This window comes from Chaetodon trifascialis, chromosome 16 (genome assembly GCF_039877785.1).
Source record: "Chaetodon trifascialis isolate fChaTrf1 chromosome 16, fChaTrf1.hap1, whole genome shotgun sequence".
In the NCBI taxonomy this organism is placed as follows: domain Eukaryota; kingdom Metazoa; phylum Chordata; class Actinopteri; order Chaetodontiformes; family Chaetodontidae; genus Chaetodon; species Chaetodon trifascialis.
Genome location: NC_092071.1, coordinates 5716224 through 5743294, shown reverse-complemented (window position 1 = coordinate 5743294; position 27071 = coordinate 5716224). Strand labels below are relative to the sequence as shown.

Genomic DNA, 27071 nt, shown 5'->3' with positions numbered 1-27071 from the left:
AAAGTTCTCCAAAAAGTAGGTATGTCCTCCTCAAACTGTAAAGTTTAGGAATAACGTTATTACCAGAAGGCTCCGGTGCAGTGCTCGCAACGTTCACGTCATGACGTATGACGTATGAGAGTGCGTAACGACAGTCTCTGGTCGACAGTTTTCCCTCCTCGTTGACAAAGCTATTCGGCTATACTGATGTTAAGCTAAAGACACTTTTATCGTTTAATATTTTGGACTCCGTTACTTTAACATTGTAGGAGGAAGGCCGATAAAGAAGCCGAACATCTATAGCATTGTCATTAAAGGTAAATGTTTGCAGGAGCAAGTGTTTTTTTGTCTGTCTCGTTTATGTTTTGCTAACGTTTACGTAGCAACGCGAAGTAGTTAGCGGGAGAGCTAGCTGGCTAACATTAGCTTGACGCACGTCTCCTCTAACTAGTAATTGTAGATAACACGGTAAATGACTAATATCAGTATGTGTTTATATTGATTTAAAAGCCTACAGTCCCCATTAGTTAAGAAGAGTTGACTTGTCGAGAGCTTTGTTTGTGCGGGCAATTCACAGAGCTAGCTATCATGTTGTTAGCTGACGCGGAAATTATGCTCTGGGCATGTCAGTTTTAATTTTAGCTGTCTCTGTGTGTTGATTTGCGGCTTGTAACTGGTCTTGTCTGGCTTTGGCTAGCTAAGTGACGGGCTTGGTTTTCAAGTAGGTTAAACTCATTCAACTAATAGGGGTTATTGTTAATGTTGTATTTTGCACTAATGTCGCACAGCCTGGTTAGCTGCACGTGGGAGCGTCAAAGAAGACCCGAGTGAGGGTCGGCTAGTGTTGTCATCTGCGAAGTGTTTTCACATTTAAGGCCATGGCATCTTAGCTTCATCTTTAAACTGTATTGTACCAAACTTTCCACCTCATTTAATAACCTGAGCCGTACCTTCCACACTAGCTGTTTGCCCAAAGTTGGCCTACAACTAAAGTGGATCCAGCTAGATTTGTTTGACAGATGAATAACTCTGTTCTAAGAAAATAAAGTCTGTGATTCTTAAATACTTTCCTTTTAATATTTTGTATAGTCTCCAATAATGTGTGACGGTGACGGGAAGACTTACAAAATGCAAACCGGCATTAATAAAATATTAAAACAGCACTTCAGAGGTGTTGTCCATCTGAGAAAACCCACTGAACGATTAAGAACGTGATTAATCCTTCAAATCTAAACAATTTCTTGTATTTGGTAGCAGTTGCTAGTGTTTATCTTTTGTTCAATGGTGGTGAAACCTACATTCTTACATACAGCACTTAGTTAAAAGACTAGATCACCTACCCCTTATAATTACAAACTTTGAATTTTTGTTCCCCAATGTAATCCTCTAACTTTTAGCATCCTTGTCTTTTCTGAACATGCCATGTGTTGCGTCAAAGCACAAACTGTATATTGAATGAGACATAATTTTACTAAGGAACTGTTTTGACTTCATCTGGAGTAATAATAAATTGTGTAAAGGAAACCTTACAATCTCTTGATGGAGATTTAATCTGAAAGATGGGCTTTATTTTTAACGAAAGTATTTGCGATCAAGGAAGATAAGTCCTATGGTGTTTCTAATCTGATTTTATGTAATGTCTAAAGTTTGGCTAAATGTAAATTGTTCTACTATCACATTTTCTCATTGATATTTTCTTACAGTTTTAGAATTCTTCTTAAGATTATGAGCAGATGGCATGTTGTTATTGGAATGCTTCTATTTAATTGTTATTTACATTATTTGCCTTCATACAGAAGACTTATGCAGTCCTGCTAGCAGGGCAAGATGTTCAACAAGTCATTTGGTACTCCCTTCGGGGGAGGGACAGGGGGGTTTGGCACCTCATCGACCTTTGGACAGCAAAGTAAGTTTGTTATGTATTTGTTTAAACTTTAACTTTGTTTTTTTGTCTGTGATTCTCTTATGGACCTAAATGTACTAATTTTTGTACCTTTCACAGAATTTATTATCTGAAAGTCAGATCAGTTACGATTTTCTTCAGGAAATTGTTAAGCATTGTCATTAATCAGTGGAAACATATTTAAAATGAGTCAAACTGAGAAACACAAAGTCATTCCCTTTTTAATAAAAAAAAAAATTATTCTTGCTGTTATGAATTTGACATTTTCCTTTATCATTTCACTTCTATAAAGGTCAGTTATAAGGTTGATAAGATGAAACTAAACTTTTTGGTTATCTTGATGTGGTCTTTTGTTAGTGAGTTCCAATATTCCAGGTTTTTTGTTGTGGTGAATGAATTTGTAGCAGCTGGTTTAGTAGGTTAGTTAGCCTGCCATGTCATTCTATCCTCACTTGAATTCTGTATCTGCAGATGCAGGTTTTGGGACAGCAGGAGGCTTTGGGACATCTGCGTTTGGGACCACCACCAATGCTGGAGGACTGTTTGGCTCCACACAGAATAAACCTGGTTTGTCAGCTCTTGTCTCATTCACTCTTGTTTGTTGGGGATTTAAAAAAAAACAATTAGATCATTCGTACTGTTTAGCTGTTCACTGTCTCAGTCCAGCACATATGTTGGCCTTTCTGTCTGGGGAAAGTTTAACCTGCTGAGGTGACACCTGTTTGCAACTTGTCTCAATCCAGTTCTGGTTTTGGATTTTTAGATTTCTTAGACCTTATTTTCTTTATTTAAGCAATAAGTAGTTACCTAAAAGATATGTCGATTATATTATACACAAAAATGTCTGTCAATATAGAAAAAAAGGCAGCTTTTAAAGATGTATATGTAAATAATTTGCTCTAATCTGTCCCTGTTTCTTTCTTGCAGGTGGTCTGTTTGGGTCCAGCACATTCAGCCAGCCAGCAACTTCCTCCACCAGCACTGGATTTGGTTTTGGTGCAGCGACCGGCACTTCAACTAGCCTATTTGGCAGCACCGGAACAGGCACCACTGGCGGACTCTTCTCCCAGCAGAACAATGCTTTTGGTGCCAACAAACCCACCTCTTTTGGAAGTGAGAACCCTCCTTACTTAATTGTTTTTGCTGTACAGTTTACACCTTTATAGATGTTGTTATTCTGTTAGATTAGTACAGTAATGAAGACATGCTTCTGAATTTTTTCTGTTGGGTTGTCAAAAACAACTTACTGTCGTTAAGTAGAAGATCAGTTTGCTTTTTCTTGTAATTGAACAGAGTTCAGAAAATACAATATGAGCTCAGTTTGGTTCATCATGGTAGCCACAAAGAGAGGTGAAGTTCACAAGTCAAGTACCAAGGATATAAAGCAAAGAATTTAAGAATTGTGAAATGACATAAAATTCAGCATCTTCATTTCTGAAATAAGGCTTCTTCCGAAAGATATGTGAAAAAACTGTTGTATTTCTAAACTGCTCTGTCATTTGTCACTTTGATTTGTTTATCTGATGACATGTCTGAATGGTATGAAGAATTCTGCCCCACATAATGTTCTCCAGGCTTTGGGACAAGCACCAGCAGTGGCGGGCTGTTTGGGTCGACCAACACCACCTCCAACCCTTTCGGTGGAACAACCTCCCTCTTTGGAGGATCAGGCTTTTCCGCTGCCCAGCAGCCAGGAACAACCATAAAATTCAATGTGAGGAAGGAATGAATCAAGAGTGATCAAGATTTTGCTGTAGCCTTTAGCAAAGTTTAAGTTTGTCCCAACTCAAGAACTCTCAAAATTGCACTTTGACCTTGAAATGTACAAAGAATTTCTTAGACAAAACCCATGTGAGCATATTTGTACATTTTACACATTGTGCTTTTTTTCCTATCTGTCTTCAGCCTCCAACAGGAAGTGACACGATGGTGAAAGCAGGTGTGACCACAAGTATCAACACCAAGCACCAATGTATCACAGCCATGAAGGAATACGAGAACAAATCCTTGGAGGTGAGTTTGAAGGCCAACACTCAGACAGCTGCTGCCTTTAGAGATTCAGACAAAAGCTCTGTCAGGGATTGGAAAGGTTTTTTCTTTATTTATTTTAATTTGAGCAGTATCAACCTTTGGAAATGTTAATTGACACTGCATAGGACTAAATCTGGTTCTCAGCTTTGCAGACTGGACTATTTGTGAAGTAGCAACATACTTCTGCTTTGTTGGAAGAGGAATGCGACTGTTCAGCCTTGATAATCATTAAATTGACTAAATAGATTGAGATCTGGAACAAGACGTATTTTAAATGTATAAGAAGGGGGAAAAAAAGAGTTTTATCTAATAGATAAAGTGAATTGTGCTTGTAGAAGTTACTGAGTCTCCAAACACAACTGAGAAACTGCTCTGACACAGACTCAAGAATAAAAGTCAGTCAAGTGAAGTGCTCCAGTTGGCATTTTGTTATGAATCAACAAACTTGTAAGCTCTGCTTTCTTACGTTGCAATCCTAAGAAAAACATCATTTATTAAAAATTTTAAACAGGCTAACTGGCAAAATAAACTGTAAAGGAACATAAAAATGACAAAACTGATGAAACCGGATTAAATATTGTTGAAACTTTTTTTTAAGGTTACAACCTGATTTTTGTTCCATTCTCCTTCATTTTTTTCCATTTCTCTTGTGTGTCGTCCTGCAGGAGTTGAGGTTAGAGGACTATCAAGCGGGCAGGAAAGGCCCAACCAACCCGATGGCTGCGGCGACAGGCAGTTTGTTCGGACCGGCCACTGCCACATCCAGTGCCACCACTGGTCTGTTTGGTTCTACTGCACCCAACACAAGCTTCTCCTTCGGACAGAACAAGAGCACCTTTGGAGCAGCAAGTAAGTGGTGATGACAACAGACTTTTGACTTATTCAGACATTCAAACTGTCAACCACTTAGGTTCTATCTAATTTTCCAATATGCGGTAGTATTTTCTAAATCACATAAAAATGAAAGTGTTATTTAGAGCATGCTGTATGTCCTCTCCGCAGCAGCAGCAACTGGTGGTTTCGGTACGGCCACAGGCAGTCTCTTCGGTTCGCAGGCCACGCCACAAGCTAGCAGCCTCTTCAAGCCGTTTGGTCAGCCCACCACCACACAGAGCACCGGCTTCTCCTTTGGTAACGCCAACACAATAGGACAGACCAACACCAGCAGCATGGTGAGAGTCCTTTTTTTTTCTCTACACAGCTTTGCTCACAAACACTTTGGTGGTCAAAATCTCTACAAATCTCAAGAAAATTTGCAGTAAATAAGTTCAAGGTCATAAATGACTTTGAATATACTTCCATTTTTTACAATCTTACATTCAGTGGTTCAAGGATGTCCTGTTTTTTTAACTGAACAGTTTGAAATTGTCAGGATAATGGATTTTATTTGTACGCGTGAAAACACTGAAGAAAAATTACAGGACTATCAAGTACAAAATGTTTAAACCTCAATGCCAGATCTCTGCCAAAGACATCCAATAAAAAGCTCAGTCCTGTTTTTCTGTTAAATACCATTTCAGGCTGCACACGGAGGAATGAAAAATGCATTCATGAATTAGACTCTGCAGGAGTAGAAAAAAGATTAATATATGTCTTTAGATTAAACATCTGCAGCATGTTGTCAGTTTGTGTTTTAAAAAGTGCTTCTGTCTTTCAGGGTTTATTTGGGAACACGGCAGCGTCTCAGTCAAGTGGGTTGTTCGGCGCTGCTCAGACAAGCACTGCCACAGGCTTTGGGACAGGCACTGGGCTGTTCAGCCAACCCAACACTGGATTTGGAAATGTCGGCACTCAGGTAAAAACAGGGATGATTTGAAATGGGACAAATTTAGAGTTTGCAATCAGCCGGGTTATCAGAAACAATTACTTCATTCAGTAAGAAACAGTAACCTCAGCTTAATATTGCACACAGTGCTGAGAGTAAAATGGAGTAGATGTAAAGATTCTGTCTCTCTCCAAACATCAATAAAAGTGTCCCTCATTCTAATATGAATACCAGTCACATGCTGTACTTCTTGCACAACTTGCTGTGTCTGTATTTGAACAATCATCAATGTCAGCCCTACAAGCTCCACTCCTAAAGCTGTGATAGTACAACCTCCTGGGGCTATTGTCACTGTGTGTTTATATGAGTTTGATGTTGTTATGTGTGTGTTTTTTGTCTTTTACAGCAAAGTTTATTTGGTAATAAGACAGCCGGGTTTGGCACCACCACCAGCGCCCCATCCTTTGGCACTGGCACTGGGCTGTTTGGTAACAAACCTGCTCTCACGCTGGGTACTGGAACCAACACCTCCACCTTTGGTAAGTCTGCTAGTGTTTAGAGTGGAGATGGGTGACATAAAATACCTGTTGAAAACATGTCTGTTCAGTGGTTAAACAGTGCTGATTCTTCAGGCTACTTTACCCTTTAACTTTCATTATTGATGAGTATTTTTGTTTCTTCATTTGGTGCAGGTTTTGGCGCAAATCCTGCTGGAGGGAGTCTGTTTGGCAACAAGCCAGCCACTGGAGGACTGGGCACAGGACTGGGAACCAGTTTCGGAACAGGTACAGGAAGATTCATGGCATCAGGAGGGATTAAATCCTGTGCAGACAGATAATGATACAAGACTAAAACCAGGATAAAAGAAAAATATAATGCACTTAGGATAAGTGCCCCCAACACTGATTGCAATATGCAAGATACCTGTCAATCAAGGAGGTGCAGGTTACAGGCCCAGGAGTGACTGGCAACATACTGAGAGACAGTCCTCTCCAAAATATTGATGCAAGGTTGTGTGTGTGTTTAGCAGTGGGTACAGGACACACATCTCTGTTTGGAAATAACCAGAACAAACTGGGCACCGCACTGGGAACAATGGGAACATTTGGAGCAACCGGATTCAACAGCGGAACCAACAACCTGGGCTTTGGACCTCCACAACAACCCGTCGGTGAGAAACTGGAGAGATTGACTGAGTGTTTAAACTCCTGTAACTCTCCCATTAAATAAAACATAATTTCTCTGTTTCAGTTTTGCCGAAGCCATCAGTGTTTGTGGTCTGTTTGACCTCGCTCACAGGGCAGGTGGAGCAGTGTTAATTTGTTTTGTCATTTTTCTCTGGCAGCCCTCACGGACCCGAGTGCAGCGGCCGCCCAGCAGGCCATGCTTCAGCAGCAGCTCAGTGTTCTGGCGTACTCACCATATGGAGACTCACCGCTGTTCAGAAACCAGCTGTCAGACCCCAAGAAGAAAGAGGAGGTGACACAACTGCAGTGTGTTTCTTCACTATGTCTTTGCCGTAGCTTGTCTACAGTAATTGACGCAGCACCTCTTGTACCTTTCCAGCGTTTGAAACCAACCAATCCGACGGCCCAGAAGGCTCTGACCACTCCCACTCACTACAAGCTGACCCCTCGACCTGCAACTAGAGTTCGCCCCAAAGCCCTGTCGTCATCAGTGGCCTCCAAGTCGCAGCTCTTCGATGGCCTGGATGATGACGAGCCCTCAATCACCAATGGAGCCTTCATACCCAGGTACAGACCTGATCACCATGGCAACAGTGTCTGAAAAGGTGTTTCAAGTATTAGTGTTTTGTGATATCATCTGGTAACAAAGAAGCACAGTAATTTCTCATCACATAAAATCCAACACAACTAATATGTGATAACACTAAACCACCTTCTGTGTTTTGGTAACTGAGTGTGCGTTTTATTCACAGGAAGAGCATCAAGAAACTTGTGCTGAAGAACCTGAACAGCAGTCAGTACAGCAGTCCAACCAGCAAAGAGACAGATGACCTCGCCTCACCATCAGAGTATCCACAAAATGGACACAGGTCTGAATGCACACGCACATACTGATCTCTGCTCTCTGATTGGCTGTCAGATGTCTGTTAAAATCATACTGTGTTCTGAGGCCGAAAGTCTGAAACACCTCTGTGACTTTCAATAATTTTACTCTCATATGTGAGCACTAACAGTCCAGGAAGCCTACATGTTGTTAATAAATCTGTCATACTTTTGTTCATAAGTGCTGCATTAAATTTAGATATTACATGCACCTTGTTACAGTAAAATAATTAATAATGTGTTGTTTGAAGAGTCAAAATATAAAATGTTCCTGCTGACATGAGATGTACCTTATTGGTGTAGTTTAGGCTCAGTGTCACTTTGGGCTTTTAGCCTAGAATTTAGCCTGTGCTATGTGAGGTGGAGATTGTACTGTAATGGATTAATTCAAATCAGAGTTTTTTGCTAATTATTCAGTGTGTTTACTGATTGGCTGTGTGGTTAGTTGGATTCTGTGAATAATGTTTTAATTACACAGTGCTCTCCCCTCTCTCCATGTTTTCCTGTCTGCAGTCATATAGAGGAGGAGGAGGAGATAAGGGAGGTGCCGGGCCCCAGTAGTCGGGCAGACGACGACCCGGAGGTCACCCAGTTCTATGTCAACCCGATTGCCAAGCCGATCCCGCAGGGCCGCATCCAGACCAGCCTGCAAGACACCATCAGTGACCTCAACATGCACAAACCAGCCAGGAACGGACTGGAGGTCAGCAGCCACAGTTCTGATTTCCTCAAATCTGATCTGGACCATCTGTTTATGTGTTACAGTGTTGGTTCACAAAGCATGTAGCGTCTAACAGTTTGATAAGCAGAGGCATTTGAATGGAGGACAGAGCATTGTTAGCAAGTCTCAGTGTGCTCTTTTTGTGAGTTGCTTGAAAGGAGGTTATAACTGTAATGTGGAGGCTCCTCTTTGTATAAATTCTGACTTTTTTTTACACATTTTTCCTCAGCTGAGCAGCGAGGACGTATCGGCGTCTCTGGGGGAGGACTCTCTGCAAGAGGAGAGAGAGGAGGAGCAGCAGGAGTCCCAACAGACTCCTCACCCAGCAGGTCAGAAACATGTGCTGGGTGTAATTATTGAAATTACTACCTTTGGATCTATAATTGAATTTAGTATTGTATTTCGAAACTATATCGACCTGCCCACAGACTGCATGTGGAATTGATCTACTAGCTAGATCTCCTCTCCATGTATGAGATTAATATTTTTAGCACGTTCCCTTTAAATTGACTCACTCTGTGAAAAGGGGTCAAATCTGGCCCCAAGTTCTTGACACAGATCTAGTTTCCTCCAGTCAGAAAGGATATTTATCTTTACAAGGACCTTGATTGGCTGCAGAATAAAAGCATCTAATACTATTTCCTGTTTTCAGGCATTGTTCTAAACCGTGTTGGTTATTACACCATCCCCTCCATGGAGGATCTGGCTGACATGGTGGACGACAACGGAGAGTGTGTTGTGGAAAACTTCTCTGTTGGCAGGAAAGGTAACGCCTTCCACCTGATGTCAGTCTACTTCAGATATTTATGCTCTTTGAAATGTTCAATCCAAACAGATCAGCTCGTTAAAGATGCAGACAAGATCAACTCCAGTTAACCTTTACTGATTGACCCTCACAGGCTACGGCTCCATCTTCTTCCCTGGTGAGGTGAATGTGACGGGATTGAACCTGGATGAGATTGTCCACTTCAGGCGCAAAGAGGTCATTGTCTACCCAGATGACAAAAACAAGCCACCAGAGGGGGAGGGGCTTAACAGGTGAGTGACAGGAGACCAGGTGAAGCCAACGACTCTAGAATCAGTCTGTGTTGAGGAAATGTTTTGTAACTGTTGAGTGGTTGTTTTTTTTTGGGGGGGGGAGAACAGGATTTGCTTCACGCTGCCCAGTTATTGGTTGGTAATCTAGTACTTGTTCTAATCTGATCCTCTCATAGGCGAGCGGAGGTCACGCTGGACGGCGTTTGGCCAAATGACAAGACGACCTGCACTCAGATCAGGAGCCCTGAGCGTCTGACTGAGATGAACTACGAGGGTCGGCTGGAGAAAGCCTCGCGCAAACAGGGAGCGCGTTTCCTGGAGTACAGACCTGAGACTGGATCCTGGGTGTTTGAGGTCTGTTCCTGCAGGCTTTAAAATGTCCTGTTCAATTTGTGTCTTTATAAAAAAAAACTAACCAGAAGAGTTCTGTTTATGTAATATGCTATTTACTGATACGTTGTTAACAGATTTGTTAAACGTGTTCGACATTGTAGCCTCCAACATGGGGCTCAAAGCATCCCATCTGTGAGCCTAACTAATGGAAAGTCAAATCTGGAACCAGGTGGATGCTCTGAAAATGATTGTTTGAATGCAGACATTGTTTAAATGAAGCTGGTTTCTGTTCAGCAGCTCTAGTTTCAGATGGTTACCACAAGCTCTGTGCTGCTCAGGTCTAACTGACTCCCTCTTCTTTCTCAGGTGGCCCATTTCTCCAAATATGGCCTCCAGGATTCTGACGAGGAGGAAGATGTCCCGCCCAAAACTGACCCCAAGAAGCTGAAGACAATGATGTCACTTCCTCCCTCCAGGCTGCAGCAACAACTTCCCCCCTCCCAGCAGCAGGTGGTGCCACAGGCTCAGGTAGAGCAGCCTGCCACCGTCAACACTCATCATCATCATACTCACTGACACACCTGAGATGATTAACAAGAGTGTTTCACTCAGACTTCTGCATGTTTGGTTGTTATGGGTCATTTTTAGTTTTGAGTAAGTCAGAGATTCACTGCAGCTGCAAAAACATGATGCTTCCTAATGCACCTTATTGTCCTTTTTAACAACATTAGTTGAGTTTTCTACAAAAGTTTTCTACTTTTTGGAATGCTATGAAATCTCTTCATGTTAGGGGCTTTTTACATGCACTTGATCAGTTATGTATCAATTAGTCAACAAGCCTGAAATGACAAGAAATGTTTAATGTTCCCACAGAAAACTGAGATTGCAAGAAGTGGAAACTTTTTCTGATTCACTTCAGTTTTTTAGGCTACGTTCAGACTGCAGGCAGGCAGAAGTTGTCCAACTTTGAGGTCAGCTGAGGTCAGATTGTCAGATTCATTCATGAAGGAGGGTCGTGGCTGTATGTGAGAGGATTTTACAGATTCTAGTTCTAGTTCCATCAGGTGTATGGGAGATTATCTTGAAGTGTTGATGTCTTTCAGCCAAATGAAATGGCCTGAAAGTAAAATGTCAATTGTTAAACAGAGATAGTAGAGTGACGGAGGGGCACAGAAAACTGAAAAAACCATCGTAGACAGATTTATTTTCAATTCAATTCAATAGTCCTTTATTAGTCCCGCAAGGGACTGCTCTTGTTGTTTCTCTTTTTATTGTTGTGTTGTTTGCTTTAGAAAAAGGAGCAAATTGACATGTTGACACAAATACAAGCTTCAACAAACAACATCAGATCATTCTGATCATTTCATGAACGGATAGTTACGTAGCTGGATTATTTATAGAGAGAAGGCCAAATTAGCGAGTAAAGTATGGGTTGAATGATTTCTCAGGCTTTTTATGTTCCAGTTTTTTTTCTTCATGAATTTGTACAAATAATAATGATAATATTTCTTTAGTGCATTGCAATGAGTTTCTTGTATTTCCAATAAACAGCAACTTAAAGTTGGTATCATGTTACACATTAAGTTTACATTATGCAATTAATGAAAGAAAAGCTAATAAAGTTGATAAAGATGACAATTTAATCTTTGGTCTGAGTAACTTCTCTTTGTTGATAAATGATATCAAAAGCTGTGCTGGTTAGAGGATATCAGTGATTAAATCAAACTTTGGAACATTTCTTGTGTGTCTGCAGTGAAGTCAGACTGAGTTGTTTTCTGTTGTTTACATTTTTTCACTACATGTTCCTACATGAATTTTTGTGATGATGTCATAGTGATGCCTTTTTCAGCGTCTTACTGAGCAGAAGCAGTTTTCTGCAAAACATTTAGATTTTTGAGAGGGAGTGGATGTTGTTATCCACTGTCCTCCATCAACAAGCAGGCAACATTATCACAAACAGTAAACTCCTATAGCCCAAAAAACAGACAAAGGAGCTGTGAGGCACATGCAAGTCAGGCAGAAATTCAGACAGAGCCAGAAAGAGAAATACAGAAAATAAAGAAGTGATCAGCCATTGATGTTCAGTCTAATTGAGTCTGTCTGACTGACATGACTCATCGTTAAGCCCCTTTGTCATCACTCACTCTTATTGTTCGTGTGTTTGCTTTCAGTCCACTGTTGTCATGGATCTTCCGGGGGGCGTGGCGGAGCTTGATAGCGACATGGCTGACATCACCCAGAGCTTCCCGACAGAGAGCATGCTGGGAGGAGAGGAGGATGGTGACCTGCTGACAGGAGAGATGGACACGTCGGGCGGGAAGCTCGGAGGTTTGATGTCTGCAGAGCACGACGGCGTCTCTGCATCCATCCACATAGCGTCCTCGCTGGGGATCAACCCGCACACCCTCCAGGTAGAGCTAGTCTTTTTACCCAGACAGGACATGTTCATTAGACTGCTGCTACAATAAAACTGTTGAATTTTCTCCTGCTGTGTTGGCAGATCATGAAGGCGTCTCTATTTGCTGAGGATGAGGAGGAGAGCGACATGTTCCAGGATCATGGAGCAATGAAGGTCTCCACTGACATCTCTTCCCCTCGCCTCGTCCTGCCAGGAGTTCAGAGCCGACCCTCTGGTAGGAAACGAAAACCTCTGTTTTTTATTTGTCACCTTTATTTATTCAGGGAAGTTTCACTTGTTTAGGGGCAGTTGGGGGTAAAGTGCCTTGCTTGAGGGCACCTCTGTGGTGGTACGAAGCCTGCAACAGTCACTGCTCTTTCACTTTCCACACCCAGATTAATCCTTCAGGTCCAGGGATGGAAGCAGTGACCTTCCAGTCACATGTCCACCTCATGCTCTGATGCTTTAATGATCGTTTCATCTGTAATGTATCAGAAAATAGTGGGAGGCACATCACAGTTTCCAGGACTTCAGATTGACATCTTCTGATATTTTGTTTTGTCCAGCCAGCAACCCAAAACCTCAAGAGATTCAGTTTACTGTGATACAAAATGGAGAAAAGCAGCAAATCCTCACATTAAGCTGTCACTTAAATGAGAATTTTCTCTCTGTCTCTGTCTCTCTCTGTCTCTCTCTCTGCAGGGGGTCTCCTTCAGGCGTGTTTTACCTCCGGCCCCCTCTCTCAGCTGTCACATTCTCCTCGCCCCTTTCTTTCTCCTCTGTCTCGGGCGTCTCCGGCAGTGGCTGAATCCCCCCGGCAGTTACACTGGGCGGGGCCGGGCCCCTCATCATTCCCTCTGGCCTCTCGAACTCCAGAGCCTTCGGTCAGGACGGTTGGTGTCCGGCGGCTGGGTGGCCCCATCCCCCTCAAAGAGTCAGTCACTCAGGGGAAGGTTGGTAGTCTCTTTTCATATTCAACTCCCAAAATCGTTGCTCTGTGCTTTCTGTTTTCTGTCTTCGCTCCGAGATCTTCCTCTCTTTGTTTGGCATTCATGAAGCTTTCCATCATCTTTAGAGGAGCTCCTCCGTCTGAACTCAAACAGAAATGTTTCTCCACAGTGACGATCCATGTTGTGTGTTGTTGTCTTGCAGGGGAGTCTGTTGATGGACGCGGGGCTGTTTGTGGGCCGCTCCTTTCGGGTAGGGTGGGGTCCAGGCTGGACGCTGGCACACTGCGGCCACCGGCTGAGCTCACCATCAGGCAAACAGCTCGAGCACCAAGAGCTGACGACCAAAACTGACTTCAGCTTCCTTCCAAAACCTGCCAGGAGCAAACCGTAAGACATGTGCACACACCAATAGACTGTATAAGCATAAACTGGAGGGCACATGACAAAAAAGTAGTCATGCTGTGATTATTCACTACTGCGGGATGACATTTGTATCAGCATTTAATCCCTCACAGACTGAAATCTGTCGCACATATAGTGATCAGACGGGTGTAACCACAGATCAGACGTCTATGAGATGTAGAATCACACATTAAGGTCGCTCAAATCTCACTTGAAAAGTCCTTTAAAAGCAGAAAACTGTAGTTATTATATAACTACAGTTATATACTTACTGTAGTTGGTGAGCACCTGCTGTGTACAATATGAAGCATAAACACCTTATGCACAAAACATACGTAAGAGCTACAAAGTGTTGTATCACACAAAGTGAAGAAGAAATCATACATTTACAGGAGAACATTTTTTTTTATAGGGTCATAATGTTCTGAACATAACTTAAAGGAAACAAACAGGACTCTGGTGCGGTTTTCTTTCATGCTGATTCTGAGCCCAGTTGTCTCTCCTGCAGACTGATAGAAAGCCCCTATAAGGTAGTGTTGGAGCAGCTGATTGGTCTGGAGCCTCCATCAGTGAAGACCATTGAGGAGGAGGAGGAGGAAGAGGAGAGCCTGGCAGTGCTGCAGCGCCCGCTGGAGATCTGCCTGAAGAACAGCACTGTTGACACCACAGACGCCTCCGCCTGTCCTCTGGTCCGACCGCAGCCCGGCGTGGCAGCTCTGCATGAATATGCTGAGTGGATCACCGATCTGAACGACAAGCACGGAGACGCAGACTGTAAGAAAACAAACAAGTTAGAAACTAGTTAAAGTATCAACAGAGGGTTCAAATGACATTATATAGCATGACACAGTAAGAGAGCTGGGTTAGACTTTAAAATTAAATCCCAGGATGTCTTGCATAAATCATTTGAGTCAGTATTGTCGCGTAGAAGTGGTCATATTTTTATAGACCGAGATAGAGACCAATAGATTTTGAATTAGTGTGATCCTGGCATTCAACCTTCTCTCTCTCCAGCCCTCCTGGGTTATTGGTCTGAGGTCTGGACCCTGTGTGAGGCCTTGTGGGGCCGGTTGGGCCCCGCAGATCAGGAGCCAGATGTTGAGACTCCCAGCGAGTATGAGCAGCAGCTGGAGAGGAGGCGGACCTTCTCGGCCTGGCTGGCCCATGGAGCCACCTGCAGGGTGGAGGAGGAGGTGGCGCTGGCAGGGAAGGGTCGCCACACAGAGGCCATCTTCAGCTACCTGACAGGAAACCGCATCAGCGAGGCGTGTCGACTTGCACAGAAGGAAGGTGAGATTTAATAGGGGAAACAGGGAAGACAGACAGACAGACAGACAGACGAGTGAGGATTTGCTTTATTGTGCAGAGAAGCCAAACAGGTTTCACTTCTTCAAAGCTCTTGTCTGGGTCACATAACCACAAATTAAAGAACTGAAAATTTTTTTTAATCAAGAACAAAGAATATATCAAACTAGACTAAAAATAGCACATCACACTGAATCAGATTCGGTTCAGCTTAAGACGTGAGGCAAATGGATTGAAAAATGTTGCATTAATTGTCCTCATACTAAAACTACCAGCTCTGCTAACATGCAGCTGTTTGTCCCCAGGAGACCACCGTCTGTCCCTGCTGCTGTCTCAGGCCATGGGCTCCCAGTACTGCCGGGACCTGCTGGCCCTTCAGCTCGCCGACTGGAACCGCATGCAGACCGACAGCTACCTGGCCGAGGAACGGCTGCGCATCTTCACACTGCTTGCTGGGAAACCTGTATGTACACATTTGATTCATTTCCTGTGATCAGGCTCAGAGATTTACTTGAGAAATTAAGGCTGATAAGTGTTTTCCTGTGTTCCTACGTGCTCCTGATCTTCATACCTCATCACTGGACCTCTGGAGCCTTAGCGTACATTTGTTGTCCAGTGAACGGTCTTTTGAGTCTGTGCTTTGACATTGATGTTTGATGTTTCCTCTCCATCCCTGCAGGTGTGGCAGTTGTCCGACTCTGTGGTGAATGTGTGCTCTGAGTTGGACTGGAAGCGCTGCTTGGCCGTCCACCTCTGGTTCATGTTGCCTCCCACTGCCTCGGTGGCTGACTCCCTCGCTAAATATGAAGCAGCCTTCCAGGTGAGCTGTTGCCTCCCGCTCTCGCTCAACACAGACAGAACCGAGTGGCCTTGCGGTCCACTGATCATCTTTGTGGTTGCTTCTGTGCTGCAGGGCTCATGTGAGGGGGGGAAGTACGCCTGTGCCCCCCTGCCTCCATACTTAGAGGCGGAGCAGCCGGACATGGAGGATGAGGAGGAGGAAGAGGAGTCTAAAAGGCCGCTACACGACCTCTGCTTCCACCTGCTCAAACTTTACAGTGACAGGTAAACCAACCACATCACTCACCTGTCTGCAGCAACAAGAGCCTGCTTTCCATATGTAGTGTGTTGATCCTACATGTACACATTAACCTTTAACTTTAGCATCAATGTGACATCATCAGGGCTGTTTCCTCCTCCAGAAGACATTTTACATCTGTGTTCACAGGCTGAGCAGAACTAACTGTGATGAGTAAGCACGTTTTTAATGCTTCTCTGTGTCCTCTTGCAGACACTACAGCCTGCAGCAGCTGTTGGATCCTCTGACCGTCACCTGGGAGCGTCTGGATTACCGTCTGAGCTGGCACCTGTGGGGCGTCCTGCAGGCGCTGCACTACAGCCACCTGAGCGCCTCGCGGCAGGGACTCCTCCACACCAGCTACGCTGCACAGCTGGAAAGCGCCGGCCTCTGGCACATGGCCATCTTCATCCTGCTACACATCCCCGACCACATGTACGTTCAGCTCGTCTTTTTTATCTACAGAGTCAAACCGGATTCAACGTTTGTGTGAGCTGTGTTTTCTTCCACCTTTCCATCTTTCTCTGATTCTCCGTCTTTTGTTACTTGTTCCATCACAGTCTTTAACTTTCATCTCCCGCATTCACCCTCCCTCAAGAGAAAAGCAGCGTTAACTGTGATATTTTTCTGTCTGTGTCTTCAGCCAGCGGGAGCGAGCGGTGAGGGAGATGCTGACCCTCCACTGCCCCCTGCAGGAGACAGAGGAGTCCGTCCGGAGGGAGCGCTTCCTGACCGAGAGGCTGCTGATTCCAGAGCAGTGGATCCATGAGGCCAAGGCCACCCGAGCCCGCCGTGACACTGACAGACATCAGGAGGCGCTGCACCTGTACCGGGCCGGATACTGGAACCAGTGTCACCGGCTGCTGATCCAACACCTGGCCTCAGGTTGGGAGCCTTCTGAGGGACTCGTGTGGATCTTGTTTTTAATGATTTTCACAGGAAAATGTGCTCAGACAGATCTGTTGAAACTGGTTTTCTTTCATGTCCTCATTGATCAGTGTCAGGTTTCATAGCATCAGAAGACACATTTGGATGTAACTGAATCTCTCTTGTGATGAGGACGCCGTGAATTTTGTACTTTTTTAAGCTTCTAATTTTTGTAAACTTATTTTTGTCTCTCCCTTCCTCCTGTAGACTGCATTATCAACGACAACCATGACTACTTGCTGGAGTTCCTGGAGGGGCTGGCAGTCTCTGAACATAGTGCCACCATCCAAGACTGGGACACTGCAGGGAGGGTTTACCTGGACTACATCAGAGTCATAAAGACTCTGCAGGACATCCAGCAGGTACTGACGCGCTCTCTGTTTCTAAAAAACAGACAACTTATAATGAGCTAAAATCAGTGTGAACACTCTTTAAATAACATGGGGAATCCATAATTATAACTAGATGTTCCTCTTTGGTATCCCAGGAGGCAAGTAAAACTACTTAGTTTGAGACTCAGTACAACATTTGGCAAAGCCCAAGTGACACTCATCTTCATCACAAGCTTAGTGGTTCTCCAACAGCTCTGGAGCTTCCTCCCGCATCAGGCCAGTGTGCTGCTGTCAGCTTCAGGTTTGCTTCAGGTTTGATGAGTGATGACTGCAGCTACAGCTACAAAATAAATACAGTGGAGTAAAAAGTGCTCCTGTCTGAATTGTGGTGGAGTAGATTTTTAAAGTAGCATGAAATAAAACTACTCAGGTCAAGTAGAAGTACCTGAGTTAATGTACTTATATTCCACCGCGTCAGCATGAAGAAGTGGGGCGTGGACCTCTGAGGTTTGATGTTTGTGTCCTTCCTGCCAGATGGAAAACGCCGGTTATGAGCTAGAGCGTCTCTACACCGACGTGACGTCTCTCTGCAGCAGGATTGAGCTTCTGCCCTGCAGCACCGCCAGAGACCGCCTCGCCCAATCAGGTAAGAGCATGACTGCTCCATGGTTGTCAAGTCGAACTGTGGCTACAAGTGGCTGACGTCCAGAAGAGTCTGCAGATTCTCGCTCCAACTGACACATCTGCCTTCTGATTGGCTGACGATTTAAGATTAAAGTTAGACTTAGAGAGAAACATTTCTAGTGTGACATAATGTCAGTTTTAAACTCTGTAGTCACTTTATCTGATAGGCCACAAAATGCCTGTTACCATCTATAAAAACAACCACAGCAACCTTTACATGAAATGTTTCCAAACAAACATTTTCTTTATTTGCCCATAATAGTAAATCACAGGGACTTAAGACTTCTTACTATACAAACATCCATGTTACACTTTGCGTGAGCCGTACCAATCTCAGTAAATTTATGTCCTACAGACAAAAGCATTCATATTAAATTCATATGGATCATACAGTATAAATCTTTTTGTTCCTTTAAGTGATTTATGCAAACATGGGAAGCGGTGTAACAACTAAAAACTAGAATCCAAAGATGCAAATCATTGACCATGGTTTTAGTTTTGGTTTTGGTTGAAACTTGAAAATCCTGCTTCATTTTCTTGGGTCGTGTAGCTCAACTCGTTCAGAGATATAAGGTAGACGACGCTTCCAGATAGTATAAAATGCCAGAGTTTTGTGCTGCTTTTGGATGATCTGACGAAAGAAATACCAAAACCAAGCAGGAGGGGATAACATTTCACAAACAGGCACAAGTTATTTAACAATATTTTACAAGCATGTTGAATTTGGTCTATGACAATAAGTTTCTGTGTTTTAAGCAAGCATTACTTTCCTGATACTAAGTAAAGCTAACTTGGCCTATGTGAGGTAAAGAAAAGAAAGCTAATTTTAATTAATTTTTCAATAAGATGCTGAAATGTATTTTTTCAATAAGATGCTGCAACTGGAACTGCTGATGATTAAGTCAGCTTACTTTTGAATGTGCTTAAATGCAAACATATGTTGGATAAAAACGACACAGAGCTCAAGTATCATATCGCTAACTCGCTGAATCCATGGCAGCATTATACTTTAGATCCTCTAAAAATAAGTCCCACATAACGAGTGGCGACGCTGCAGGTGTGCGAAGTGTTAGATCATCAGTTTACTTATGAGAAACAGAGATTATGATGGGTGAGCAGTGGCACTCAGGAGGCACTGTAGGTTTGGAAGTGGTTTTTGAAGACGGTCAGTCCACTGAGGTGAGAAACTCGAGGGAACACACAGGAGGAGAGTTTGGATTGAGACTTCCTGTCCTGCCTCACAGTGATGGCAGGACGAGTCGCCGCTTGTTTGCGCGTTGTAGTGAATGAGAAGGCTCATAAACCTGAACATGGAGTTCAGGCAGGTGGCTGAGGTCAGCTGTCATTGGTGAGAATGAAAACCTGCAGACATTTCCATGACACAAAAGCTCCGTTCTGACCTAACCAAGCCCCGCCCCCGGCCCCTCCTCCCTCTTTTCAGAAATGGCGAAGCGTGTGGCCAACATCCTGCGCGTGGTGCTGAGTCTGCAGCAGGGCGACGCCGCGTCCGACTCCCTCAGCATACCGCTCACCCAGCTCGCGCCGCACATCACCCGCCTGCCAATGCCGGAGGACTACACGTTGGAGGAGCTGCGAGGCCTCACGCAGTCATACCTGCGACAGCTCATCGTCAGCCAATGAGAGCACAGGACATAGTGGGAGGGCAGACATGTTGACTGGTGTTTTTGTGTTGAGAGTTCAGCTGCTCGAACATCATGAAAGTCTGATGCAAAAAGTTTTCCAAATACAAAAGGAGCAAAAACAAACTTTGGCATCTTGAAGTTTAAAAAAAAAAAAAAAAAAGTTGGCATGGTTCTGTCCCGGAGTCAACACATGCGTGTGTGTGGTGTGTGTGCGTCGCTGCAGGGCAGCATTTTAAAAAAAACCAACAGTAAGCGACCTGAAATGACCTGAAATTTAAACCAGCAGACCAGTGAAGTTCACGCGCAAACAACCAGCGGTTCCCAGTCAGGGTTTGAACCTCCCAACTGACGAGTGTGTGGGGTCACAAGATGATCGACAGGACATTTGTGTTCTTTCACCAAATCATCTTTATTTCAAACTTTTCAGGCTTTACTCTTGTGAATTATTGAATTAGAAGAAAAATGCACTGTTTGGTAGATCTGGTCACAACTTTGATTGATTCATGCAACCAGTGATGAGGGGTCGCACAGAGACACGGTTTCATCTTTAGGGGTCACGAGCCAGACTTTGGAAACCACTGCTTTGGACATTTGAATGGATTTTTTTCTTTTGCTCCCAGATATTCAGTGGTTTCTATTCATTTCTGTTTAGTATGAAAATCACTTGCTTCAGTTGTCTGATCAATCACTGACATCATAAATCTGTGATAGTTTATGTTTACAGGCAGATAAACTGCTTGAATCCACTCAGTGTCAGCGCTTCTTTTCAGGGAACGAATATGTGGGACCAAACAAGAAGACAATTAAAACAGGAACTCTGCAGATCATCTGCAGTTAGAGGAGATTTGAATATGGGTAATAAAACTCAAGTTTCCAAAGTCCACTAATAAATTTTCATACCGTGCAGAAATTAATAGAAACCAGCGAATACCAGGACAAAGGGGAAAAAACAAAAGTAGGAAGATTCAGAATTTGTAGTCATAGCTAAACCTTGTGAGCACGCTGGTCTGATCCATCATTAAAATGATCAATTCATCACTTTATTTGAGTTGAACCTGAACAGGTCAGATTAAAATTACACTACGAGTCATTTCCAGGTTCTGTTACTGTGGTTTATCATTTTGAAATGCTCCCTACAAACAGGCTTATTTCCCTCATTAGCAGAGTTTCTGTCTCCATATGTTCAAATAGTGTCGTATGTGCACTACACTGTGCACGTGTGTAAACGTGACCCTCAACTAGTTCGTTTGATCTCTGACCCCAAAGAAAGCGCTGCATTATTGGTTAGATCTGACAAAATGTGTGTTGGGGGAAAAAGAAAATCCCATCGCTGACTACTCGTTACGTTTTCATTCAAAGATTTGGTTTTAAATGAGTTAACAGTCGTTATCTTAGCATAGTGTGACAGTAGCATCTGTTCATCTGTCAATATGTGAATAAAGACAATTATCTTAATATTAAAGACGAGCGGTGAAGTCGTACAAACGGGTTCAGTGTGCACAAAGTTGCTTTTTTTGGAGACGACTCAGAGGAAAGCTCAACATGCAAAGTGTAAAATGCCTAATGGTCTATTTTTGTAGATTTCTTGTTTTTCTTTTTGGTTTGAATGTATCAGAAGTGTGTGTGTGCGCATGTAAAGCAGAGATAAACAAGTCGTCAGATTTTCCAAAGTGAAGAGTTTCCTTCCAAAACGAGCTGCCACCCAGAGATTTCACTGCATGTAATTATATAAATATTGTATATTTTTGGAAAATCAAACAGGGAATATCAGGTCATTTTTATCCTCCACCTTTAATTACTAATAAATTGGATGCAAAGAGTTTTGCAAAGAAACTCTTCACTTATCAATCGCTCATTTTTCTTTCTCCTGTAGATTGTCAGCTTGCCAAGAATGTTTTTTTTATTTCGAAGTAAAATAAGTTTTGTTGTTTCTCAACAAACAGGAAGCTCTATATGATGTCTGCTCCTTCTCCTGTTCAACAGAAACTGTGTATGTGTGTAGTTTACATGGATGGATGCTGCTCTGTGTTCGAGTGTGTGTTTGTGTGCATGTTTCCTGATGATTTTGTTGATAATATTTTTTAATAAACCCAAGTAGAAATAAAAAGTTGTTTTTTCATGTCATTTCTGGACCTCAGGGTTTAATAAAAGAAGAAACTGAATAAGAGGTTTGTATTTAAAAACACTTAGTGTTTATACGCATTAAAAACAAAGTAAGGCTCATTTAGGAGAGAATGCAGTACGAGAACAAACTTTATTTTCTGATTGTTCAGTGACAGATTGTAAAATAAATAACCACTAAACTCTCAGCGGATCATATGCTGCGGAGACTGCAGCAAAATTTGCATCCAAATGTACAAATTTACAGAAAACTGGAAAAGTGATCTTTGTCTGGCACCTCACAGTTGTTCAGCTGGAGGGATGTGGTGATTATTCAGGTCTTTCTTTTCTCTCCAAGATGAAGATTACAGAACAATGAGATTCTCAAATTGCAATAAACAATTTGTTTCTCGAATTCCTGAATTCAATGTGCCTCCATAATTTACATATAAAAACACTGAACATAATGCTGACATGTGACATGACATGATTTAAATGAGCCTTCTTTTTACACTTGTACATCAAACACAACAAAAACAGACCAAACAAACATTTAAAAAAGAAAACGAGTAAATGTGTTACAATATTCTGTCCCGACTTCGAACCAAAACAACCACAAACACAGTGTCATTATCATGAATCTAAAAAAAAGCTGTTATTGATTTAGAAATGATGGTACACGGTCTCCGCCACAAGCTGAAATAAGTATTGAAAAAGAAAATGTAGGAATCTCAGAGGGAATTAAAAAGAGAAGAACAGGTTTTCAAGTGAGAGAATAAGTCAGTGTTTAGCTGATCAGTCTGTGGTAACTTGGTGACAGCTCACCTGTGACTGAAGTATCACTGTCTGTTTTAAAAGCCAATGTGTTACCATCAATTATTTCATCATTTGTAAAGAGGAAGCCTGCAGAACGACACGCTGTCACATCTTTTAAGCAGCTTTAATTTTTTTAATTCTATTTCCCTTTATGACTGCATCTGCTGAGAACGGCAGCTCACCAAGGAACATCTCTTTATAATCGCCCTCCAGTTTCAAGCCAAATGCTTCTGCAAGGAGTCGAGAAGCCACCACGAACGTGTGCACTTGTTGGTTGAAGCATGCCTCCAGGTGAGTCTCCTTCTTCGTGGCTTTTATGATTCCTACAATCTCAAAGCTCACGTTCTGGATGCCAATACTCTGAACCTGTGATCAGACAGATTGCCATGAACAGTCAGCAGTCAGGCTAAGTTAACCCCCTTTAACTTGTTTAATAGTTAACAGCTCATAAACTAAGCAGTGAGGAATGTATAATGTATTATCAATAGACTATCAGTGACATTCTGTCTGATATGTGACGTTAGAGAGCAGCAGATCACTGCAGCTACCTCTTGAATTTGGGTGAATCCAGTTGAGTTGAGTGATACGGTTTCATGGAACTTGTTGATCTTCACGTCGGTGACCTTAATGACATCTCCAACTGATAATCCTTTGCATTGCTTGGTTTCTTCACCCCACATGTAGATCTTGATGGAATCAGTGTCGTCTTTTAGTTTAAAACTTTGCCTCTTTTTCATCTCTTTGCTCCGCAGCTTAACTTGTTCAATGGGATCAATCTGAACAAACCAAAAGCACAAGATTAAAACCACACTAGAAAAAATGCCCATAGCTGAATCATTTTCCTTACTTCTAGAAACAGAATTTATTCAGTAAAGGTGTGGCTGATGTTCCCACCAGTCTGACTTCTGATCGGGCATCTTGTATCAACAACTTTGTTGTCTTAGTTTTCATTTAAAAAACTAACTTTTTTTAGTGTTGGTCCACCTATCATGTGTTCATTCAATTCTTTTATTCAATCTTGAAAATGGAAAACTAAAGTGTTTATGGACATGGACAAGATTTTGCTATCAGAAGCATTCTAGTCTTCCTTTGAAGTCGGAATTGTATTGACCAATCACGTTTGAGATGGTTTTGGTTGCATACAGGTAAATATCTGTGATCTGTGTTATCCACTGGTTGCACTGGAAGCCCTGGAGCCCCTACAGGCTAAATTGTTGTTAGACGATTGGCGAAGGTTTCCAAGACTGCGGCTCTCATTTTCAGAGATAAAGAAGCCACTGCACACGACCTCTTCAGCAGGTAACAGCGGACAGAGTTTGAGACTAGCTGGTGAACACAGTGGAGCATTTAGCAGCTAAAGAGCCAGATATTTCCTTCAGAAGTTGGTAGAGACCAAAAACAATGAATATGAATATTGGAGTTCTCACCTCTGTAACGGTTCCTTCAACACTCACTCCTGTCTTGTCATCAGATGATTTGGCCTCAGAAATGGAGCAAACTGGTCTCTCAGAATAAATGAGTGTCCGAGCCTCCATCTCAAGCTTCTCTGGGATTTCAACAGAGTTTGTATCGGACACTTTGCTCTGAGTGGTCACCTTAACACGGTTGTCATCTCTTATTAGCCTTCTGAAGAGGTAGAATTTGCCCTCCTTGATCTCTGGATAGCGCTTCTTTCCATATACCATCACTTTAATGCTGGCTGTCTCATCAACGACTGCCAGATAAAAGAAAAACTTTTTCTCTTGCTCTTTGGTTTGATACTTGCGCAGACCGGATTTCTGAACAACTTTCCCAGCAATGACATCCGTGTCTAGAAGTTCACTGCTGGATTTCAGATCACAGATGGATTTCTTCTGCATACAGAGAGAAAAAAATCTCCATGAAGGCAACATCAACACTAACATGAAAGGTGTGAAGTGAAAGAAAAAGCACCTACCCAAGTGTTTCTCTCCTGGAAAACAAACATTTCATCAGTGATCAGTTTCCAATAATGAAGAAACTAACATAATTACTGGCCTTTATTTTGTAAAACATTGTACTCCTGTAACAGTCTCACTATTTTCAGCTGTACAGAGTCACTCATGATGTACTGGAAGTATTTTGATATATCCACCACATAAGTCAGTGTGTACGAATGCATACAAGGAGAATAACTCAGCATCAAGTTTATTTCAGAGCTCCTACCTTGTCAGTGCGACAGCTCTTCTTTTGATCTTCAGAAGGAGAAACAAACATCAATCAGTCTTTCTACACTGTTTAGTTGCGGATTTCATTTCATTATTCAGAAGAGTTTCACAGCCCTGATTCCAAAAAAGTTGAGTATATTTAATGTTTCACCTCATCAGCTTCATTGATTTTTGTAAATATCTGCTTATTCTGAGACTGTGACTAACTGAGAAAAATGTGGAATGCTCCAAAAACCTGTTTGGATCATTCCACAGGTGAACAGCTTCATTAGTAACAGGTGATAGTATCAAACTGTTGTCAGTAAACAGTCTGTTTGCAAATGATTGCATTCTGTATTTATTTACGTTTTACACACCATCCCAACTTTTTTGGAATCAGGGTTGTAGCTAAAAAACAGCCGTTTAACTGATGATAACAGCTGTGAAATTACACAAATTAGCAGGGATTATAAAGGAGCAGATTTATCAGATGGTAGGCACTGTTGGTCTGTTGACCTACCTGCTGCAGGCCTTCCTTCCTCCTCCAGTGGATCACGTTTCCTCTTCTTCCCTGAAAATGAAATTTGAAACAAACTGAAACACCAACTCAAACTGTTCAGCTCTCCATCACCCTTCTCCAAAAAGACTGATTTCAGCCAGCATCATCGTTCTCTCATCACCACCTCCATCCATCCATCCATTTTCTATGCCGCTTATCCCTTTCGGGGTCGCGGGGGGGCTGGAGCCTATCTCGGCTGTCAACGGGCGAGAGGCGGGGTACACCCTGGACCGGTCGCCAGCCGATCGCAGGGCACATCACCACCTCCAGTTTTTGGTTATCGTGTCGATCATTTCTCAGATTCTGCTGATCTTTTGCCATTTTTTTTTAGAAATGGTGAAGCCTCTTCTGGTTGGACTGTGGCTGTGTTGACATGAATTTTGATTGACACTGATATAACAGAGGTAGTACCAAATGAAACTGGACCATCCAACAGGAAAAGTTGTTGTGATTAGTCCTGTTGTTTAATTCAATAATTTTTATTAATACCCATAGTGAGGAAAAACCACAAATTCAAAACTTATTACATGAACTAACCCTTGCTCCTGTTTTCAAGTCTTTTCCTCAGATTGTCCACAAAGGGGCGCAGCTGGTCCTGGATTTTGGAGTCCTTCCTTGGTATCTCATCCATGGCATCATTGATTACAGAAATAGACCCTTCTACACCGTAGTGCTCAATGATTTTTTGGGGCATCTTTTCTCTGACTCTGCCATTTTTCTGACCTTTTGGGATTTCGTTCAAACATTCCAGCATCTTACTATACTGTGATGTGTCGAGTTCCTCCAGGATGAAGGTCAGAGATGATTTCCACTCCTTCTCTGAAATATTTGACATCTATGACACATAGAGAGATGACAGAAGAGAAATGTTAGAGATATCTATTTATATATATGCTTGAAGATTGGTATGTAGCGCAGTGTTGGAGGTCATCATTAGTGTAAGTGCAGGATTTTACTGTCATAGTTTGTTTCGGCAGAGCTCATTTTAAATGATTCTATATAGGACTGCAAATAATGATTATTTTCGTTAAGGATTAACCTGCTGATTATTTTCCCCATTATTCGATCGATTGTTTAGTTTGTAAACATTCTGAAGATGGTGAGAATCCAGAGACCAAAATGACACTGTGATGATGTTTTATCAAAAAATACATTAAAATTCTGAAAATGATTTAGAGGAAATCATCACATTTTGTAAAGGTGGAACCATGAAATGTTTTTTTATCAAAATAGGTACCAATTACTTTTCTGTGAATCAACTACTTGATTAACTAAACATTAACTAATCATTAGATTAATATGTAAACTCTTCATATGTTTTGTGCGTAAAAGCTGTCAGATAAATGCATTTAAGTAAAAAATATAATATTTACCTCTGAGATGTAGTAGAGTTGAGGTTGAAATTGGCATGAAAAGAAGCGACTTCAGCAAACTACAAGTACCTCAAATAGGTACCCTAAGTACAGTATCTGAGTAAATGTACTTAGTTACATTCCAACACTGGTTAAGCAGTGTTTATTGTGTACAGTGTATTCCTTTTTTTTTTCTTTTGATCCTACTTTTTTAAAAATCTTTTGCTCTGTTGGGAAAGCTTAAAGCCTAAACATGTCGTTACCAGCAGTAACCACTACACATGTAATTTTACATTTGACAAATCAACACCTTAAACAAGCCAAATCCCTCCAGTAAAGACTACATAAACGGTGAACCACATGTAGTTTACAACCTTTAATATTAAATTCTGCTGCAGTAAGTCCAACAAAAGTGATAACACTTAGTCACGTCAGTCACTAATAAAGCACAAACATAGCTTTAGGCTCCTCTTTGACTCACCTTACCTTTGTTCACGACCACGAGCTTAGAGTTTGTTTCA

The 27071-nt window shown here is 42.3% G+C and overlaps 2 protein-coding genes across 4 annotated transcripts; one reads left to right on the top strand and one right to left on the bottom strand.

The window, feature by feature from the left end:
• Nucleotides 1–116: 116 nt before the first annotated feature.
• On the top strand, nt 117–21665 carry nup98 (nucleoporin 98 and 96 precursor). 3 transcript variants are annotated; one of them, XM_070982750.1, is made up of 35 exons: nt 117–296; nt 1776–1885; nt 2354–2449; nt 2810–2995; nt 3457–3596; nt 3788–3895; nt 4579–4762; nt 4916–5085; nt 5571–5708; nt 6085–6217; nt 6371–6463; nt 6709–6849; nt 7024–7157; nt 7245–7432; nt 7618–7734; nt 8261–8450; nt 8698–8797; nt 9121–9234; nt 9368–9506; nt 9683–9860; nt 10206–10367; nt 12011–12250; nt 12340–12472; nt 12940–13190; nt 13390–13574; nt 14098–14363; nt 14604–14879; nt 15200–15357; nt 15574–15714; nt 15808–15959; nt 16186–16407; nt 16616–16857; nt 17107–17261; nt 17766–17877; nt 19357–21665. In XM_070982750.1, the coding sequence occupies exons 2-35, from the start codon at nt 1807–1809 to the stop codon at nt 19554–19556; spliced, it is 5523 nt and encodes a 1840-aa protein (XP_070838851.1). In that variant the 5' UTR covers nt 117–296; nt 1776–1806; the 3' UTR covers nt 19557–21665. The 3 variants fall into 3 exon arrangements, with proteins under 3 accessions (XP_070838851.1, XP_070838850.1, XP_070838852.1); XM_070982749.1 differs by having other exon boundaries at nt 6706–6849; XM_070982751.1 differs by having other exon boundaries at nt 166–296; nt 4919–5085; nt 6706–6849.
• An 872-nt stretch (nt 21666–22537) lies between these two features.
• LOC139345062 (uncharacterized) lies at nt 22538–24382 on the bottom strand. Its single transcript, XM_070983521.1, has 3 exons — nt 23902–24382; nt 23023–23250; nt 22538–22840 (listed from the first exon to the last, which is right to left on the bottom strand). The coding sequence occupies exons 1-3, from the start codon at nt 24376–24378 to the stop codon at nt 22589–22591; spliced, it is 957 nt and encodes a 318-aa protein (XP_070839622.1). The 5' UTR covers nt 24379–24382; the 3' UTR covers nt 22538–22588.
• Between the last annotated feature and the right edge of the window lie 2689 nt (nt 24383–27071).

Coding starts and splice junctions, on each gene's coding strand:
- nup98 (XM_070982749.1), top strand. CDS start 1,807: ATGTTCAACAAGTCATTTGGTACTCCCTTCGGGGGAGGGACAGGGGGG. Junction 8,798..9,120: donor ACAGACTCCTCACCCAGCAG/GTCAGAAACATG, acceptor TCCTGTTTTCAG/GCATTGTTCTAAACCGTGTT. Junction 14,364..14,603: donor CAAGCACGGAGACGCAGACT/GTAAGAAAACAA, acceptor CTCTCTCTCCAG/CCCTCCTGGGTTATTGGTCT.
- LOC139345062 (XM_070983521.1), bottom strand. CDS start 24,378: ATGTTAGTGTTGATGTTGCCTTCATGGAGATTTTTTTCTCTCTGTATG. Junction 23,251..23,901: donor TTGAAGGAACCGTTACAGAG/GTGAGAACTCCA, acceptor TGGTTTGTTCAG/ATTGATCCCATTGAACAAGT. Junction 22,841..23,022: donor GATTCACCCAAATTCAAGAG/GTAGCTGCAGTG, acceptor GTCTGATCACAG/GTTCAGAGTATTGGCATCCA.